Genomic DNA, 17,020 nt, shown 5'->3' with positions numbered 1-17,020 from the left:
TTCATCCATCCTTGCATCCTTTCATCATTCCATTCATCACTCTGCAGACTTTTGACCTCCAACCGGGTTCTAATCCTCTTAGCCTACACTCTGAGGGCAGCCCTCTTCCGGGGGAGGCACAGGTAAAGCACGGGTGGGGTGCTGCATGGCTGAGCCGCAGGACAGAGGCCTGGCCCTTGCCCTGGGCAGCTTCCAGTGTCTGTAACAACGCCTGTGGCCCCCCCCCCACCCCCGCCACGGGCCGGGCAGCTTGGGAAAAGTTTCCGAGGTGTCCACACATGACATGCACACCAGGTGGCTGTGCTTGTACAAGGAGAGTGGCGGTGGCCCAAAGGGGCCGTGAAGTTATCTCTTTCCCCGGGTGTGAGCCCCTGAATTCCAGGGACCCTGTTCCAGGGGAGAAGTTGCGGCTAGCAAGAAAGTCTGGCCCCGGGCGAGAGGGGAGGGCGTGTGCTTCAGAACTGTGCTCCAAACCACCCGAACTGTGCTGTGAACCCCATCGGGTGTGCTCTGGGAACCCCTCCTCTCTCCAGGACAGAGGCAGAGGCCACCACCCTGGGCTCCAGGGTAGGGGTGGGGGAGAGGCCAGGCTAAGCCCTAACAGAGGTGGGAAGGGTTCGGGACCAGTCATCGCCCTCCAGGCAGGATGCGGGAGCACACCCCACCCACCCCAGGCAGGGCCAAGAACATTGGAGGGTCCACCTTGAGCCCCCTCATCCCACCACCCCTGCTGCCAAGGCTTGTGCTCAAACCAGAGGTCACCAACTGCCTCATCAAACAGAACTTGGGGATTCTGCAGACTGCATCCCAAAGTCTGAGCCCTGAGTTCTGGTACATCTGTCCCACCCTCAACCTTAAATTGGGCACCTCTGGGAAGGGACACCCCACCCAACCCATCCCTGCGCCTCTCACCTCCACCACTACCTGGCAGCACAGACCTAAGGGATCCTGAGACCTAAGAACTGCAGGTGCCAGGTGCCAGGGAGAGAGGGAGGGTAGAGTGACGCCTAGAGGGGCCACTTGGAGTCTCCCTTGTTCTGGGAATCAGGACTTCTAGGTGGTCCCAGGTACTCAGCTGTAGTCTGGTAAGAGGACCTCAGAAGGTTAGCTGCGTTGGGGGCCTAGGTTGGGGGACAGAGCTTCTCCAAGTCCCCGCTCAGATCTAGGGAGCAGAAATCGACTGGGATTGGGGTGAGGGATGAGGCAGGGCTGACCCCCTCCCCTTGGGTGTGGAGGGCCTGGCCTGGAAGGAGAGGCCAGGCCAGGACACGCGGGCTGGTTGGGTGTGGGGAGCGAGGCAGGCAGGGCAGGGCCGTGGTCACAGCTCCGACTCAGGGGTGCTGGCCAGGAGGTAGCCGCTCCCATAGCGTCCGTTGGGGTTGCCGCTGGTCTCCAGGGGTGACGTGCTGCCTGGTCCCAGGTAGGAGCGGTGGGTAGGCATGGGAGAGGGCGCCTCGCTGGGCACCTTGCTGAGGATGAAGCGGGTCTCGTCATTCTCCTCCAGGTTGGAGATGTCCTTCATCATGCGGCCCTTCTTGTAGGACACGGAGAGGGTGTTGGAGCCGTCAGAGAGCAGGTGGAAGTGCCGCAGGACGAACACCACAGGGATGGGCAGGACGGCCACGGCGATGAGCGTGATCAGGAGAGCCATGGCCCAGGTAGGGAAATACAGGTAGCGCTCGGCAGCCTACGGACGGACATAGAGGAGGGCTGCTGCCAGCCCTGCAGCAGCCTCACCTGCTCAGACTCCAGGACCGCCTCCTCCGGCCCTCTCCCATCCCACCCATCCTGGCCAGGCACTGGCAGAGATGCGGTCATCAGGGGCTGCTCCTTGGATTAGCGGGTCACCCTGGCTAAGGGCCTGGGCCTCCCTGGGCCTCAGTTTCTGCACCTATAAAAAGTTGGGGTGGTTCCACTCCACAGACTCCACGTGGAGAGAAAACCTGGGTGAGAAATACTGGACAAGTACGTTCACCTTTCTGATCCTCAGTGTCCCCATTTGTGTGATAGCGATAACACCACCTCTCTCTTTGGGTTGTTGCAAAGGTTACAGATCAGGTGTGCAAAGCCCCTGGCAGGGTCTGGCACCGAGAAGTTGCCCTGTAAGGGCTTATCTCTATCAGCTGTTGCATTCAAGGCCTGGGACGATGCCCACGTCCCTGGGGTCTCGGGCCCCCACGTCTCACCTCCTCCTTGATCCAGGCACTGTAGCCTGGGGGTGTGACCCCCAGCTGGATAATGCTGGCCGTGGTGAGCACCGCCATGCACAGTGGAGACACGAACTTCCACATGTAGTAATAGAAGCGGTAGGGCCGGAAGCCCAGCATCTCCGTCAGCTCCTGCATGAACCTGCCAGGCGCAGCAGACGGTCCACAAGTTGGCACCCCCACTGCACCTGCACAATGCCCCCAGCCTCCTCCTCCAGGAAGCCTTCACAGACCAGTCCCTCCCTCTCAGGCTCTTATATTCTTCACATTCAATACATTATTCTGTGGCCCCGGTGGCCTCTGAAAAGGCTCTGCTGTCCTCACCTAACTTCCCCTGACTATGTCACGTCACACCTCACCCAGGGGTATGATAGACCCCACAGGACACACCCTGGAAAGGTGGACAGGCTCCAGAGGGCTTTGCTGGGCACCCAGCCCCACTCACGCTGGCCTGGCTGTAGACTCCCCCTGCTGGCAGAGAGGTGGAAGCGCACATTCCTAGTGTCCAAAGGCAGAAGGCTGCCCTGACAGGGATTTCTAACCACTGGGCACGTGGGTGGGATTCCGGGAGGCTGGCAGACTGTGTATGTGAATGGTATTAAAAAAATCATCTTTACCTCAGTAACACCGAACTGAAATCTTGCATTTCACTCTATTATAAGTGCAAGCCATGAGAGTAGTATTAACAGTATCCATGACACTGGAAGCAATTGATTCAATCACAGATATTTTCCTATCAGATTACAATTGAGATACCTACGAACGTCATTTATGCTCACCACTACTTTGAAATTACCATTGTTATTAGACCCACAGCTAGATCTTGTAACAATGCAGTCAAAACAAAGTACACATATTACTATATCATAAATTTTAAACATTATTTTGCTAATTTTCAATATAACTGGTTTCCTATATAATCTTATATATTTTACCTTATGCATTAAAAAGTAATAGTCTGAGAAGGGGTATGGGGCTTCACCAGAGTGCAGAAGAGTGAGAGCCTTTTCAGCAGCATGTTCCAACCCTGGCTCACAGGGCTGCTCCCCGTCTTATCACCCCATCCCCTCCTGCACTCTCCTAGGAATTACATGGCTATAGCAGGCAGGGCCCATGAGAGAGCCTGATTCTAAGACCAGGTCCAGACATCAGGGAGGATTGTGCTGAGTGGGCTAGAGGAGCCCCTGGCCTCGCTGTGTGAGTGAAAGGACTTCCTGGGGACACAGATTTGTCCTGAAATGAGGAATGCTTGGGCTGACAGTGTGCATAGGTTTGCCTGAGGCTCGGGCCAGGAGACCCGATCCTTTCATATGACTGAATTCTCTTACCCCACCCAACACCAGACTTGGGGCCCAAACCACACCTTGTCTCACACCCCTTTGTAGCCCACCCTTGGCAGGTAGGCAGGGGCCTCTTGTGCACCTGCCAAGTGCTTAATGAGCTTGACAGAATTCTGAAGAGTTGGTACCGAGGAAAGAGCCTATGTTAATTTAAGCCCATTTAGGATGATGCCAGGACCTGAACCCAGGAGACCTGTGTCCTCAACCTGGCTCTGTCTCTTACCAGCCCAGTGGCCTTGGACAGTCATGTTCTCTTTCTGAGACTCAGTCTCCCTAAGTGATCTGTAAGGGCATTTACTGGCTGACATTCTGCCTCTGTGATCTCCTGCCCCACTCACGAGCAGACCTGGGAACACGACACTCTCCAGGGAGTCGTGATGGGACAGACCCCTCCTCCTGTCCCCGCCTCTCCCCCACATCCCCCTTACTTCTTGGTTCCATAGATCCAGGCCACAGCGACGTTCTCAAGGATGACGATGAGAGTGAGCGGCAGGGTGGCTGAGTAGTCATCAAACATGGTGACAAAGTAGTTTCCGGAGCGCTGGACGAACAACAGCCCCACGAAGAATGCAAAGACACAGCAGCCCACTACAGAGAGCCGGGAGGCCGGTGTGGGGGCAAAGGTGCAGGCTGGGTGGGGCCCGGCGGGGTCTTGGGGGCGCCCAGCTCCCTCCCATCCCACCCTCCCCCCAGCAGCTCACCCTCCAGTAGGCCCAGCCCTACATGGACGTGGGGAGGGGGTCCGGATGCTGAGGTTCTGGGCTCCCACTCTACTGGGCAGGGAGCACCCCGGGGCTGGGAGTGACAGGGATGGAACAGGGTGCAGGGCCAGCACGGAGGGAGGCCACCCCTGCCAAGACACCTCAGCAGGCCCTTGGGAAGAGGGGCAAATGAACCGAGGAAGAGGCCTCTCTGCCAGCCCAGGTTTGGCACAGATTCCCAAACAGCCTTCTCCCTCCGGCTCCTAGGTGCTCTTCTCTGGGTGGCGTAGCCAGGCTCCAGCTGCGTCCCGGGTTGGGTGTGGGGGCGTGGAGCTTTCTAAGTGTGGAGTCATGAATAACCCAGTGGGAACCCAGTCTTTCCAAAGTCAGAGCCACAACCTGATTGCCGTCCCCCTGGGCAGCCCACAAGGCCAGTGGGAGCTGCCAGGAGGAGTTACCTGTGAACACCTCCTTGGGCACCTTGAAGGTGTCGATGATGGGCGTGGTGATGCCCGCCATGGTCCCGATCATACTGCCCAGGCCCAGGTTGATGAGCATCAGGAAGAACATGACGGACCAGAACGGGGAGGCAGGGAAGTGCGTCATGGCCTCGGTGAAGGCAATGAAGGCCAGGCCTGTGCCCTGCACGGACTGAAGCGCGGAGCAGAGGGCGGGGCTCAGTGAGAGTCCACGCCCACCTGGGAGCCCCCTGCTTCCTTACCTCTGCCCTCAGAGCTTTAGGAATAGCTGTTCCCTCTTTCACAGGAATCCCTGCCCCCCCCAGATCCTCTTGGTTTTGGCCAGTGGGTCTCAGACTTGAGTGGGCATCAGAATACCCCCGAGGGAGTAAAACACTAATTCAGGACTTCACCTGTGGGGCCTGGAATCCACGAGTTGTCCAAGGACCCCAGGTGACTCAGATGAAGATGCTCACTTTTAGAAGCACACCCAGCTCAAGACTCTCCTCCGCTAAGCAGTGCGGCCGCCCCCAGCTCTGAACTCCACACCTTACGGTCGTGGTCTTAGCCTCGGCTGCCCAACAGACTCACAGTGGAGCCTTTAAAAAACACCGATGCCCGGGTCTCTCCCCAGAGACAAACGGTTTGCATGGCCTGGGGGTAAAGCTGGGTATCAGGGTTCTATAAGCCCCCAGGGGTCTCTGATGGGCAGCCACGGTAGAGAACCACTGCTTTAACCCTCAGGCCCTTGCTCACTGGAACCAACCACATACTGTCCGCTGACATCACTTCTGTCCTGTCCTGTAGGGTCCGGGGTCTGTGAAGGAACACCTCCCCCAACTGTGAGAGTGTAGTTCTCGTCATTTGGATGTTATCAAGATTGTATTATATAGAAAAAACTGCTATCGGGACGTCCCTGGTGGTCCAGCAGTTAAGACTTCATGCTCCCAGGGCAGGGGGCCCGGGTTCGATCCTTGGTTAGGGAACTAGATCCCGCATGCATGTTGCAACTAAAGATCCCGTGTGCTGCAACTAAGACCTGGCACAGCCAAATAAATTAAAAAAAAAAAAAAACCTGTTACCATCCTACTTTTATTCAGAGGACCAAGCCTGCGAGAATGGGGCAGCGTCTCAAGGAAGGGGGCAGTCCTTTATGCTGCCAGTTACCTGGGGAAGAAACCAGGGCAGGGGTGCCCAGACAGGGCCCTTTCACTCTTGACCACGTGGGAAGAGCTCACAGGGGACACAGCCCCTCAGCATGAGGCTGGTGCCAGCAGAAGGCAGCTGACTTCCCAACAAGCGCAGGGCAAGCGTCACCTTCCCTGGCTCCACGGAGAAGGACAGGGTGACTGACTGAGGCTGCCTGACAGGAGCTGGCTCAGCCCCATGGGAACCCTGGCACCAGCTGGATCACAGGACCCCCTGGCTGTGTCTCTCTCCTGTTGCCCCTTCTAACAGAATAGTCACTTCGAACGTTTCTGTGAGGAATGCTATCGTCGCTTGTCTACTCTTTCTAATGATGAATTGATTTTTTCATTTAAAAAAGAAAAAAGAAGAAAAGGTTCTAGCTGTGCAGATGGGGATGGAAGCAAGGCATCCACACTTGGGCCTGCACGTGAAAGAGGCGAAGCATCGCCCTGCCCCCCCAGGGGCGAAGCATCTCCAGCTGCGCGAGGGGCAGAGGCATCCAGATTTGGACCCTGGCTCCCCTACGTCTCAGCTGTGAGACCTCAAGCAGGCTCCCAACTTACAGGCTGCTCACCTGTAAAAAAGGAGACGATATTAACACTCAGCTCGCAGCGCTGTCGTGAGGGCCCGGGGGGAGAGACAGCAAAGGGCAGACGCTAATCTAAACGCTGATTTTCTGCGTGCTGGGCCCAAGGCCCTGTTCCAAATGCATTACACGTGGCAGGGACAGGTACGCAGGAAACCCATTCAAGAAACGTGAAAGCCATCCCCATTCCCTGTGATTTCTGGGACTTGTGTGTCTGCCTCGTCTTCTCAGAGAGACTCAGCCTACCTCAGGGCCGGGGTTTTGGCCGATATCTTCCCTCTGTCCCTCTCTGGGCATATCGTAGGTCCTCGCTTATCAAGTAAAAGGATGAGTCCTTGGAGGCTTTCTGCACCCAAGCTCCAGCCACCCATCGCCTGTCTCTGGGTCCTGTACTCCCACATCTGCCTTTCTGCCTGTCCTGGAAGGACAGCCTGCCCCATACCTTGTCCAGTTCATCCTCCAGAAGGCAGGGATCGAGGCCCAGGGCTGAGAAATGGTCCTCCTTCACCGTCTTGATGACCTTGTACATCTCTGCATAGTCCTTGGTGGTCAGGTGGGAGAAGTTGACATGGGGAGGGATGAGGGCTCGGCTCAGGACGTCGGAGTTAAGATACCCTAGGATCTTCTCAGCATTCCTGTAACACAAAGGGAAGGGTAAAGTCTAAAGGTTTTAAAAAAAAAAAAGAGTCCGAAAAGAAGTTAAAAAAAGTGCAGGTGAAAAGGCAAGACTGGGTACCATCCTGGGGGGACCTCCTAGATACCCAGGCAGGATGCCACTGGCCATCGGCAGAGACATCTCTAAAGCTGTCCTTGTGGTCCAGGGCTGGGGACAGAGAGCTCCTCTGATCTCCATCCCCCAGCCCAGGTGGAGGGGGCCTCTCCCAGGGGAAGTTGGACAGGGAGAAGAAAGGACAGGAAGAGAGGTGCCACCTACTCGACCACACACTTCTCGTTCATGATGTTGGCCTTGAAGCCCAGCACAGCGAACACCACGAGCGTGGCCAGCACCGAGGTAAAGAAGTTGATGAAGGACACCAGGGCGGCGTCAAAGTGGCAGTTGTTGTCCTGCTTGTTGTAGCTGGAGAAGGCAATGACACCCCCGAAGCCCAGCCCCAGGGCGAAGAAGACCTGTGTGGCTGCCTCCCGCCACACCTGGGGGTCCAGCATCTTGTCCAGCTACGGTTGGGGAGGGGGGACCATGGCAGGGGGAAGAAAAGAGACACGTAAATAATGGCTTTAGGGAATTCCATGGTGGTCCAGTGGTTAGGACTCCGTGCTTTCACTGCCGTGGCCCAGGTTTGAACCCTGGTTGGGGAACTAAGATCCTGCAAGCCACATGGTGCAACCAAGAAAAAAAAAAAAAGATAATGGCTTTATTCATGTGCAATGAAATTCCCACCACACCCCCTTTCCTCAGCCTCACAAAGTCCAGAGGCAGCACAGTAAAGAGTTGCGGCTGTGTGACCTCGGCAATGCCCCTAATCCCCCGAACCTCAGGTCTACGGGTAAAACACAGATAGCAAGAGTATCAGGAATCTAAAAAATACAACAAAGTAGTGAATATAACAAAAAAGAAACAGACTCACCGATATAGAGAACAAGGTAGAGGTTACCAGTGGGGAGAGGGAAGGGAGAGGGGCAACATGGGGTAGGGGATTAAGAGGTACAAACTATGATGTATAAAAGAAGCTACAAGGATATATTGTACATCACAGGGAATAGAGCCGATATTTTATAATAACTATAAATGGAGCATAACCTTTGAAAATTGTGAATCATCATACTGTACCTCTGTAAGTATATAATATTGTACATCAACTATACTTCAATTAAAAAGAAAAGAGTATCCACTTTAGATGATTGTTCTGAGGCCGGGTAAGATAAAATAAATGCTACATGCTTACGTAGTAAGTTCTCCCTTAATTTTAACTGCTATCATTACTTACCATGGAGCTATCATAGCAAGGAACATCTTCAAGGCCATCAGGAATGATGTGTAGGGTGAACTCTAGGGAGTGCCATTCACTTAGACTATAGTGTGAATGGTGCCTCCTGGAGTCATGCAGTACACAGCCTGCACAACAGTACAAGACAACTAAGAACACCAATGTCTCCCTGATACCTCCTCCACCTCAAACTGCGAAAAAAGATACCAACCTCTCCTTCCTGCCCACCAAACTCCCTTTTCCAAAAAAGGAAACAAACAAACAAAGTTCATTCATGTACTTTTTCTAGATACATGCCCTAGATCACAGAAGAATCACCCCAAACCCACCTAACCTGAAGCATAGAACCCAACACTTCCTGGAAAGGGAAGCCCCTGCCTGACCCTCCATCTGCCCTCAGACCCAACAGGAGCCAGGACCTCCACAGCATCTAGATGGCACGGGGCAATTTCCAAACAGTTTATATGTCTGTTTTCCTTTTACTGTTTGTTCTTCAGGGCAGGGACTAGGGCTTGGGCCCAGCATAGGGTTTTAGAGTTGGACAGACTGAGGTGTAAGTCTGACTCCCTCTTTAAATAGCTGAGAACGCTTAGGCAAGTGATAGTGCTTGTTTTATGAGCCTCTGTTTTCTCATCTCAAAAATGGGAATAATAACAGAGTCTCCCACCCAAAGTGATTGTGAGGATCAAATGTACAGTCTCAAGTAGTGCCTGGTGCATAGGAGCATTTAATCCTGACAAAATGCCTCTGAACTGGTCAGGACAGAGGTGATTTTTTGTTTTTTTGTTTTTTCCAGAAGGGAAGAAATTTTTTTGTTTTCTTTGCCGCTTGTGGGACCTTAGTTCCCTGACCAGGGACTGAAACTGGACCCTGGCAGTGAAAGCACGGAGAACTAACCACTCAACCACCAGGGAATTACCAGAAATTGTTATTCACATTTGGAAAGTGTGAACTGAGACCCAAAGGTGAAATAACTCACTCAAAGAACTGGAGCCAGCCAGCTGGGGCAGAGGAGTTACTAAAATACAGCTAATCGGATACGGGGCCATGGCGCCCTCCTACCATCATTTCCTGACTCAGCTAGCCGGCAACTGCACTCCTCAGGCCCCTTTCCCTTTGCACCTTTGCTGCTGGGGTGGGCCCAGCTGACTTCACTCCACACAGATGAAGGAGGCAAGGAGCGAACTAGAGAATCTTCTCCCTCTGTGGGCACAAGCCCCACATGGTCCTGGCCCGGCTGCCCCTTGTTGCACGCCTATGGGTGAGTTGTTCCTTGTGTGTACAGTAAAGTGATGGGCTTAGGGCTCACCCAGCTCTAATACTGCAGCCCTGACATCTAGGGCGGAGGCCCACCATCTCAGCAGCTTCCCAGGCACATCTGAGCACCAGGAGTCACTCTCCAGCGGAGGAAGCGTTGGCAAGCTTGGAGGCTGGCAGAGTGATGGGCTAGGGGAGGAGGAGGAGGGAGATGGCAGTAGAGCCCTTGGGCTTGGGATCCTGCACACAAATGGAGGCCCAGGAGGACTGCCTGGCCGCTAGTATGTGCATTCCAGGGGAGATTACTGTCCCCCACCCTGCACAGAAGAGGTAAAGCCATCTTTGGTCCACCAAGAAAGCCCAGAGTCCAGACCTTAAGGAGCCAAGAGCCCCCTGGCATCCATGAGGAGGGGACACCCTCCCACCCACTCCCCCTTGCTGTACACTCAACAGCTGTAACGTGCTGTGGGCTCCCTGTGGGTATGACGTGCAGCCACTTGTGTATCAAACCCTGAGCACCTACTGTGGGCCAGGCCTGGTATTAAGTGGTGGCGAACCACGGGCAGCAATAGCAGGCAAGGTCCCAGCTCTCGTGGAGCTGACATTCTAGTTGGAGAGATGGACATTGGTCAAATGACCCCATCAATAGATGTTACGTTGCAAAAGTGACAAGGGCTGGGAAAGCCAGATACCTAATGCTGGGAGAGCCTGTGAGAGGGGGATCTGAATGAGTCAGGCAGTCAGCGAAGGCTTGCAGAGGAAGGGATCTTTGAGCTGCCATCGCTAAAGGGAAGAGCATTCAGGCAGAAGGAACAGTGTGTGCAGAAGCCCCAAGGCGGGGCAGAGGAGGACACACTCCTCACACGGGGAGCAATGTGTGAAGGGAAGTGAAGGAGGCCAGGCCGGCTGGCACGGCGAGGACAAGGCAGGAGTGGATCAGGGAGGCTGGGAGAATCAGAGGGGTAAGAGAAAAGGTCCATAAGGATCCCTGTCTTGATCCTAAAAAAGCACTTAACCAGGGAAAGCACTAAGGGGAGTGAAGGAAGTGATCAGATGGGCATTTCTAAAAGAAACCAGTGGATGCAGCAGACCTGCAAGGAAGGGGTGCTTGGGTGCAGCAGACCTGCCTCCTGGGGTACAGGTGGGAGGTAATGGTGGCATTGCCTCGGGTCAGGATGGTGAAGATGGAGAGGCTATAGCAGGAAAAACCAAGTCTACCTTAGTGACAGACCGGAGATGGGGGTGCACAGTAGGGGGAGAAGCCAGGGTGACGGCCACAGCTCTGGCCTGCAGACCTGAGTGGGTGAAGGTGGAAACAGTGGAAGAGAGGCAGGGTTAGAACAGGAACGATCAAAGCATCCCTTCTAGAAATGCTGAGTTTAAGGTGTCCTTAAGATATCTACAAGGAGGTGTCAAGCCAGCAGTTAGGCAAGTGAGTTTGGAGTTTTGAGGAGAGCGCTGGGCTGGAGGTATGATGTGTGAGTAGGCAGGTGTACCAGCAGTGATCGCAGCTGAGGCTGTGGGTAGAGTGAGAAGAGGCAAGAGCCTAGGGCCAAGTCAAGATCTGCACGTTTAAAGCAGGGAAGAGGCTCTTACAGGGGGGGAGAGGAGCCGCAGCAGTAGAGGCAGGAGGAAAAGCAAGAGAGGGCTGGATCATGGAGAAAGAAAGCCCGCCAGGGAGGAGTGGGGACCCAGGCTATGCAGTGAAAGATGCTACAGCCACGAGGTCATGGGTGGGCTTAGCTGGAGCTGTACAGGGAGCAAAGGGGCCAGAAGACAAGTAGGAATGAGGAGAGTTGAGAAGCAGAGGGGAAGAAATGGTGAAGACTGTGGAGAGGCCAGGCTTGGAATGAAAGACAGGGCAGTGTGCAGAGAAGGCTATGCAATCGATGGAGGGTTGCTTGTTGATTTGTTGTCTCGTTGCTCTTTTTAATGCAGTGACTTGACAATACATAAAGCTGCTGGAGAGCAGGGGCCCTACAGGAGGGAAGAGGTGCTGTCCTCCGTAGGAGACCCTTGAGCTGCTCATCTGGGAGACGAGGGGAAGAAGACAGGATGGGGCAGCTGCAGGCAGGGTTGTATTGGGTTGGCCAAAAGGTTCGTTCAAGTTTTTTCCGTAAGATGTCATGCAAACACCCAAACGAACTCTTTGGCCAACCCAATATATTCTGTTTCTGTCTCCATCATCTAAGGGAGTTTCAGTCTGGGTGGCTTCTGTCCTTCCCACAAAGCAGGAGGCAAAATCATCTGTTGGCGGTAAGGAGCGCTGGGAGGAGAGGTCAGAAGTTTCAGGCAGTGGAAGTGGTTTGAAACACTCACCATGGAACACGGGGAGAAAAATGTGGCCAGAGAAATGGCACAGGGTCACCCCACACTGTTGAGGGCCTGCTGCACTTGCAGTGTCACCTTCTTTACAAAAGTAATACAGACCTGCATCTCTTCATCTAAAAGCCTTGGGGCCAGACTGGTTTTGGGAATCAGGCTTTGTTTCTAATTTCACTTCAGAAAGGTAATAGGGTGCACATGCCACACAATTACATAACACCCCAGTGGGGTCTGGGGCAGCACCCTGTAATCAGACCAGTAGTATTTCTGCAGCAGAATATGAATATTCGCACCAAATGAGTCAATAAAGACGATGAATAGCCTCACATCTGTTCAGGTCATTTTGCCGCCAAATGAGTTGTAGGAGAAAGAAAAAAAAAATTTTTTTTTTTTTTTTAATTTTAAGGCTATTTGGATTTTGGCATTGTGAGTAAAGAAATAGGGGCCTATACATGCTCCTGATAGAAATTTGGATATTATTAAAAAAGGAGAGCAAAATAATCATAGTCCCACTGGGAACGAACATCTGCACCTCCCTTCTCCCAGAAGTTTCCAGAAATGGGTGGATTACTTATGCCTAGAAGGCATGCTGTCATTCCCTGAAGTTCACAGATGTCAGTCACGACAGTCCTAGCAATCTGCTGGAACCTCAGGCTAGAAACCTGGACCTAGTGGGAAGGCTCTCGGTAGTTGCAGAGTTCCAACTAGCAAGAAGCACAAGATTTTGTAAGAGAGGGCAGATTTGAGATGGACACAGTGCTGGCCATGCCATTTGCATGTTGAAACATCTTCGATGGTTCCCCACTGTCTACCAGAAAATCTTTTTCCATTCTATGTTCTGAACATCCTAACTACTCTGCAAAGCACCATGGTCTTGTACTTCTGGCCTTTGCCCAGGCTGCTCCCTCTGCCTGGAATTCCCTTCCACCTACTCAGTTTCTGGTGAACTCCTATTTACTTCTCAAAACCCAGCACAAATATCACCTGCTCTTTGAAGCTTTTCCTGACTGCTTCTGGCAGAGCTAGTCGTGGTCCCTGGGCTCTCACAGCTCTTGTCAATACCTGCATTACAGGTTTATGCGTCTGTCTTCCTTTCCACACTTGGTGCTAGATAGGGGTGGAGTTCATCTCCTGCTCATCTTTGTGTGAGCAGTGACTGGCACACAGGCGAGAAGGAAAGAGTGGGGGGCAAGAAAGAGACAGTCAAAGGTTGACCTGTGTCCTCAAGGTGAGCTGAGTAGAAAGGACCAGACCAGGGGCTATGAAGTTGTACCAGCCTTTTTGTGCTAAGATGCAATCTTCTAGGACAGGAAGATCCAGAGGACTTTAAACTTCTACTTTCTAAAACTAGGCTATTTTAATTCTGGCTTCCTTTCCTTCTCTTTTTTCTCTCTCTTTTTATAAGTATTTCCTTTCTTATCTATGTCAGTCATTGCTAAAGTTGTTACAAAAAGGTCTGGGCCATTTGTGAGACTCAAACATGTCATCAAGATTTTTATCACTCCCTAAGTGTAAAACTAAGATGTGGACAAATTCCTAGGCCCAGGCACCATCAGGGCCAAATTTCATAAAGGAAGGCAGCTACCTCAAGGAGGACACCATAATCCCAAACTGCGCCATCAGAGCTGGCCCTATAGCGTGCGGGATTTCTCAGAGGATAGGGTAGGATCGTCTTATGCACAAAGATTTTGGATGGAAACAAAAGTTGTTTTGGAAGATTGTATCTATTTGCTGTTCTTTTTCCATTTTTAAAAATTGTGGAATATTGATTACAAAATGTATAAAAGTAGAAAGATAATGTAATGAGCCACCATGGACCTGTCACCTAGCTTCAACAATTATCAACATATGACTAATCTTGCTTCCTCTATATCCTCACCCTTCCCCCTGCCCACCTCTAGATTATTTTGAAGTAAGTTGATGGATCCAAATCTGACATTAATAAGGCCCCAGGAAAGCAACTGAAAGGGCCAAAGCTTGACCTTTGTGTGAGTGGTCCCTAGGCATCCCCCCTGCCAGCCCACAGCGTGGAGGGGCACTCTTGCCGGTGGAAATGACCGGAAGCCCAATGCTCACCTGGAGGTAAACAGAGTCAGGCACCTGCAGGATTGAATGCCTGTGTTCCTTGAATTTAAAGGGTCTCTTTCAGGATTTCAGGGAGAATGGTGCCTGATTTCAACAAGGTCCCGATCATAGTGTCAACAGAGGATGAACCCACGGCCAGACCTCAGGAAGCCCAGTGTCCTTTCTGGACGTCAGGAAGTGACTGCAAGAGGAGAGGCAGGAAACCGGCTTTCCTCACGGAAGACAAGGCTCAAACCTGCCTCGGGGTGCCCACCCTGAAAGAGAGCAATGGCTTCCTGCCATTTCCTTGGCACACGGCTGAGTCACTTCCTTACGCAGGGAGCAAGGTGTTCCACACCATTGACTCAGCGGCATGAAGATGCTTTTTGAACCAACAAGCAGCTGCCGAGCCCTAGCCCGGGCTGACGCGTGACAGGAGCGCACGCCGCCCTTGCTTCTCAGCACAGGCGAGCCTGCAGACACCAGATGGCACTGGGGCACCTGGTTCCTGCTGCCCAAGAACCGTGTCACCTTCACGACGGACGAGAAGAATCATAGCTAACGCTTACCATGCGCTCTCTGCATCCCGGAACCGTCCCACGTGCTCTCCTGATGACGCTGTGAGGGAGCTGCCGTGGTTCACCCCGTCTTGCAGCTGAGGGAACTAAGGCCCCTAAAGGCCAAGGAACTTGCGCTCCCACGACGGAGTGATGAGCTGGGATCTGAGCCAGACTGTCCGGCTCCAGAGCCCACCCCGCCACCCTGCTCGGAAGCCTTACTCTAACTGTAGGGGTCACGAAGGTCCTCCACTCACCGCTCCACCTGCGCCTTTGCAGGGACCCCACGTCTCTTCTCTAAGGGTTAAGGCACACTCTTGACTCTGCGGCCTGTCCTCGCCAGGCAGAGCCGCTCACTTGTTTAGGCGCTAGAGGCCACAGAGCGGATGCCCGCAGCTCCCGCATGGCTCAGGTTGTGCCAAGGCCCCAGCCCGGAAAAAACTAGTGCGGCTTCCATCTCGACTGATTACAGCGTTATGTGGTTTAAAACTCAAAAGGCATCAAAGGGTCTTCTTTTTCTCGCCCCTGTATCCCAAACAGTCAGTTCCTCTTCCCCAGATGTAACCACGGTACCAGTCTCTTGCCTGCCCGTCCAGTGATATTTTATATGTATACAAGCAATATAGATACACACACACACACACACACACACGTCACACACACACATATAAATGTGTGTGTTTGTGTGTACCCCTCCCCGTTTTTTCTACTGGAGATGTTGCCCCCAGCCTCAGCACTTCCTCACCCTGCTGAGTCGGGAATCCACAGCGTTCCAGGGGTCCTGGTAAGCTGCCCCCCTGCCCCTGCCCACTCACCGCCTCGTCCCCACAGTCTGCCTAAGGGACCACCAGGCCAGGTCCTCAGTCCCAGGGCCCAGTTTAGCTCTGCTGCTGCAAGATGCCCACGACTCTTGGGTCACCCTTCATCTGGACTTCATCCCCAGATGGCCAGGTCTGTCCCCTGTTCTGCCTCAAGCCTCCATGCCGCCCCTCCAGCTGCCTGCACCCCACCCCTGGGCTCTGTCATCACGCACTCCTCCATGGCTACAGCCCATCTCCGGACGTTCTGTGCACCTTCTGGCTGTGACTCAGCGGCTCTCCAGCCTGGCTGCACGTCAGCATCACCTGGGGAGCCCTGCCGACCTACTACCATCTGGACATCACACCCAGCCATCCTGACTAATGAGTCTGCTTGCTGGATTCTCATTAGTCAGGGGTGGGCCTGAGCACTGGTAGTTGTTCCTGGTCGTTACAGCCCCCAGGGGAGCCTGATGTGCAGGGAAGGGCTGAGCAAATGGCCCTGAGGCAGAGGCAGCCCCTGCAGCCTCTCATCAGATAAAGGCTGTCTTCTCGCACCCTTGGGACCACTGGGCCTGAGTGGTCAGGGTGCTGCCTGCTCTCCAGGCCTCTCCCCTGCATTGCACTGCGCACCGTCTCTCTTCCCAACACTACTGCTGCCCTCATCTGAGTGATTTTAACATCTCCATCACTATCCCCTCCAACAATCTGCCTCTAGGTCCCTTTCCTCCTCCCTTCTGAGACAGGAGGGAAGGGAGCAGGGCACAACCTTTAAAAGAATGACAGAGCTGTTGAGGACACAACGAAAACTGGTTAGAACCAATTAGACCCAAGATGGCAGAAGATTCGACTTCCAGCGGACTTTGAGCCTCATTATACGGTCATTGTAATAGATTAGCTACATCACACACCCACAGGCACCAGGACAGTTCCCAGGCCAAGAATAAAAAGCCAAAAAATGGGTGATGGCCCAGTTCCTGGAAATCCCTGCCCCTTTCCCAAAATAGTTGGAATAATCCTCCCACATGTTAGCTTATGAAATTTCCCAGCCCATAAAAACTAACCACCCCCACACCTCAGGGGCACTCTTGCCTCCTGAGACAGACCGCATTCTGCCTATGGAATTGTATCTCAGTAAATCTGCCTTCACTTTACTATGGCTCGCTCTTAATTTCCTGCATGAAGCCAAGGACCTTCACTTGGCAGCCCGTCCCAGGGACTCACCCAAGACCTGGGACATGACTATCCTCTCATGCCCCATTTTCCTGCAACATTTCCAGTACTCTGGTTCTTCCCCCCACTTCTATGGTCAAGCCATGGCCTTTGTCATGACTAGTAGCTGTGCTCCAATTAAACCTCAGTTTTAAGGATCCCCTACTCCAAAGCACCCTGTCTTTCCAGCTCAACTCTAGTATCTAAGCTCTAAAAATTCTTCAGCCTTGCTGGGACCTCCAATCCTTTGGCCTACCTCCATCCCACTGCCCCTCGCCCTGTTTCTGTCCTAACTTCCCTCTGTCACTGTCTTAGTCAATGTCCGTCCTTCTCATCACTCCTTGCTTACACTCTCATCTCCTCTGCATGTCTCCATTGTCAT

General features: G+C 53.2%; 1 protein-coding gene across 2 annotated transcripts in view; it reads right to left on the bottom strand.

The window, feature by feature from the left end:
• Nucleotides 1-259: 259 nt before the first annotated feature.
• The window catches only part of SLC6A17 (solute carrier family 6 member 17), a 49,681-nt gene continuing 32,920 nt past the window's right edge, over nt 260-17,020 (bottom strand). For both annotated transcript variants that reach the window (XM_057729163.1, XM_057729232.1), the window contains 6 exons: nt 7,415-7,656; nt 6,923-7,115; nt 4,707-4,899; nt 3,976-4,135; nt 2,187-2,349; nt 260-1,687 (listed from right to left, as the gene is read on the bottom strand). In XM_057729163.1, coding sequence (XP_057585146.1) covers nt 1,319-1,687; nt 2,187-2,349; nt 3,976-4,135; nt 4,707-4,899; nt 6,923-7,115; nt 7,415-7,656 — 1,320 coding nt within the window. In that variant the 3' untranslated portion in view covers nt 260-1,318. The remainder of the gene's footprint in view (nt 1,688-2,186; nt 2,350-3,975; nt 4,136-4,706; nt 4,900-6,922; nt 7,116-7,414; nt 7,657-17,020) is intronic.

Source organism: Hippopotamus amphibius, chromosome 1, assembly GCF_030028045.1.
Source record: "Hippopotamus amphibius kiboko isolate mHipAmp2 chromosome 1, mHipAmp2.hap2, whole genome shotgun sequence".
In the NCBI taxonomy this organism is placed as follows: Eukaryota; Metazoa; Chordata; class Mammalia; order Artiodactyla; family Hippopotamidae; genus Hippopotamus; species Hippopotamus amphibius.
The sequence above is the reverse complement of the archived record's forward strand: the minus strand, read 5'-3'. Positions and strand labels throughout refer to the sequence as shown.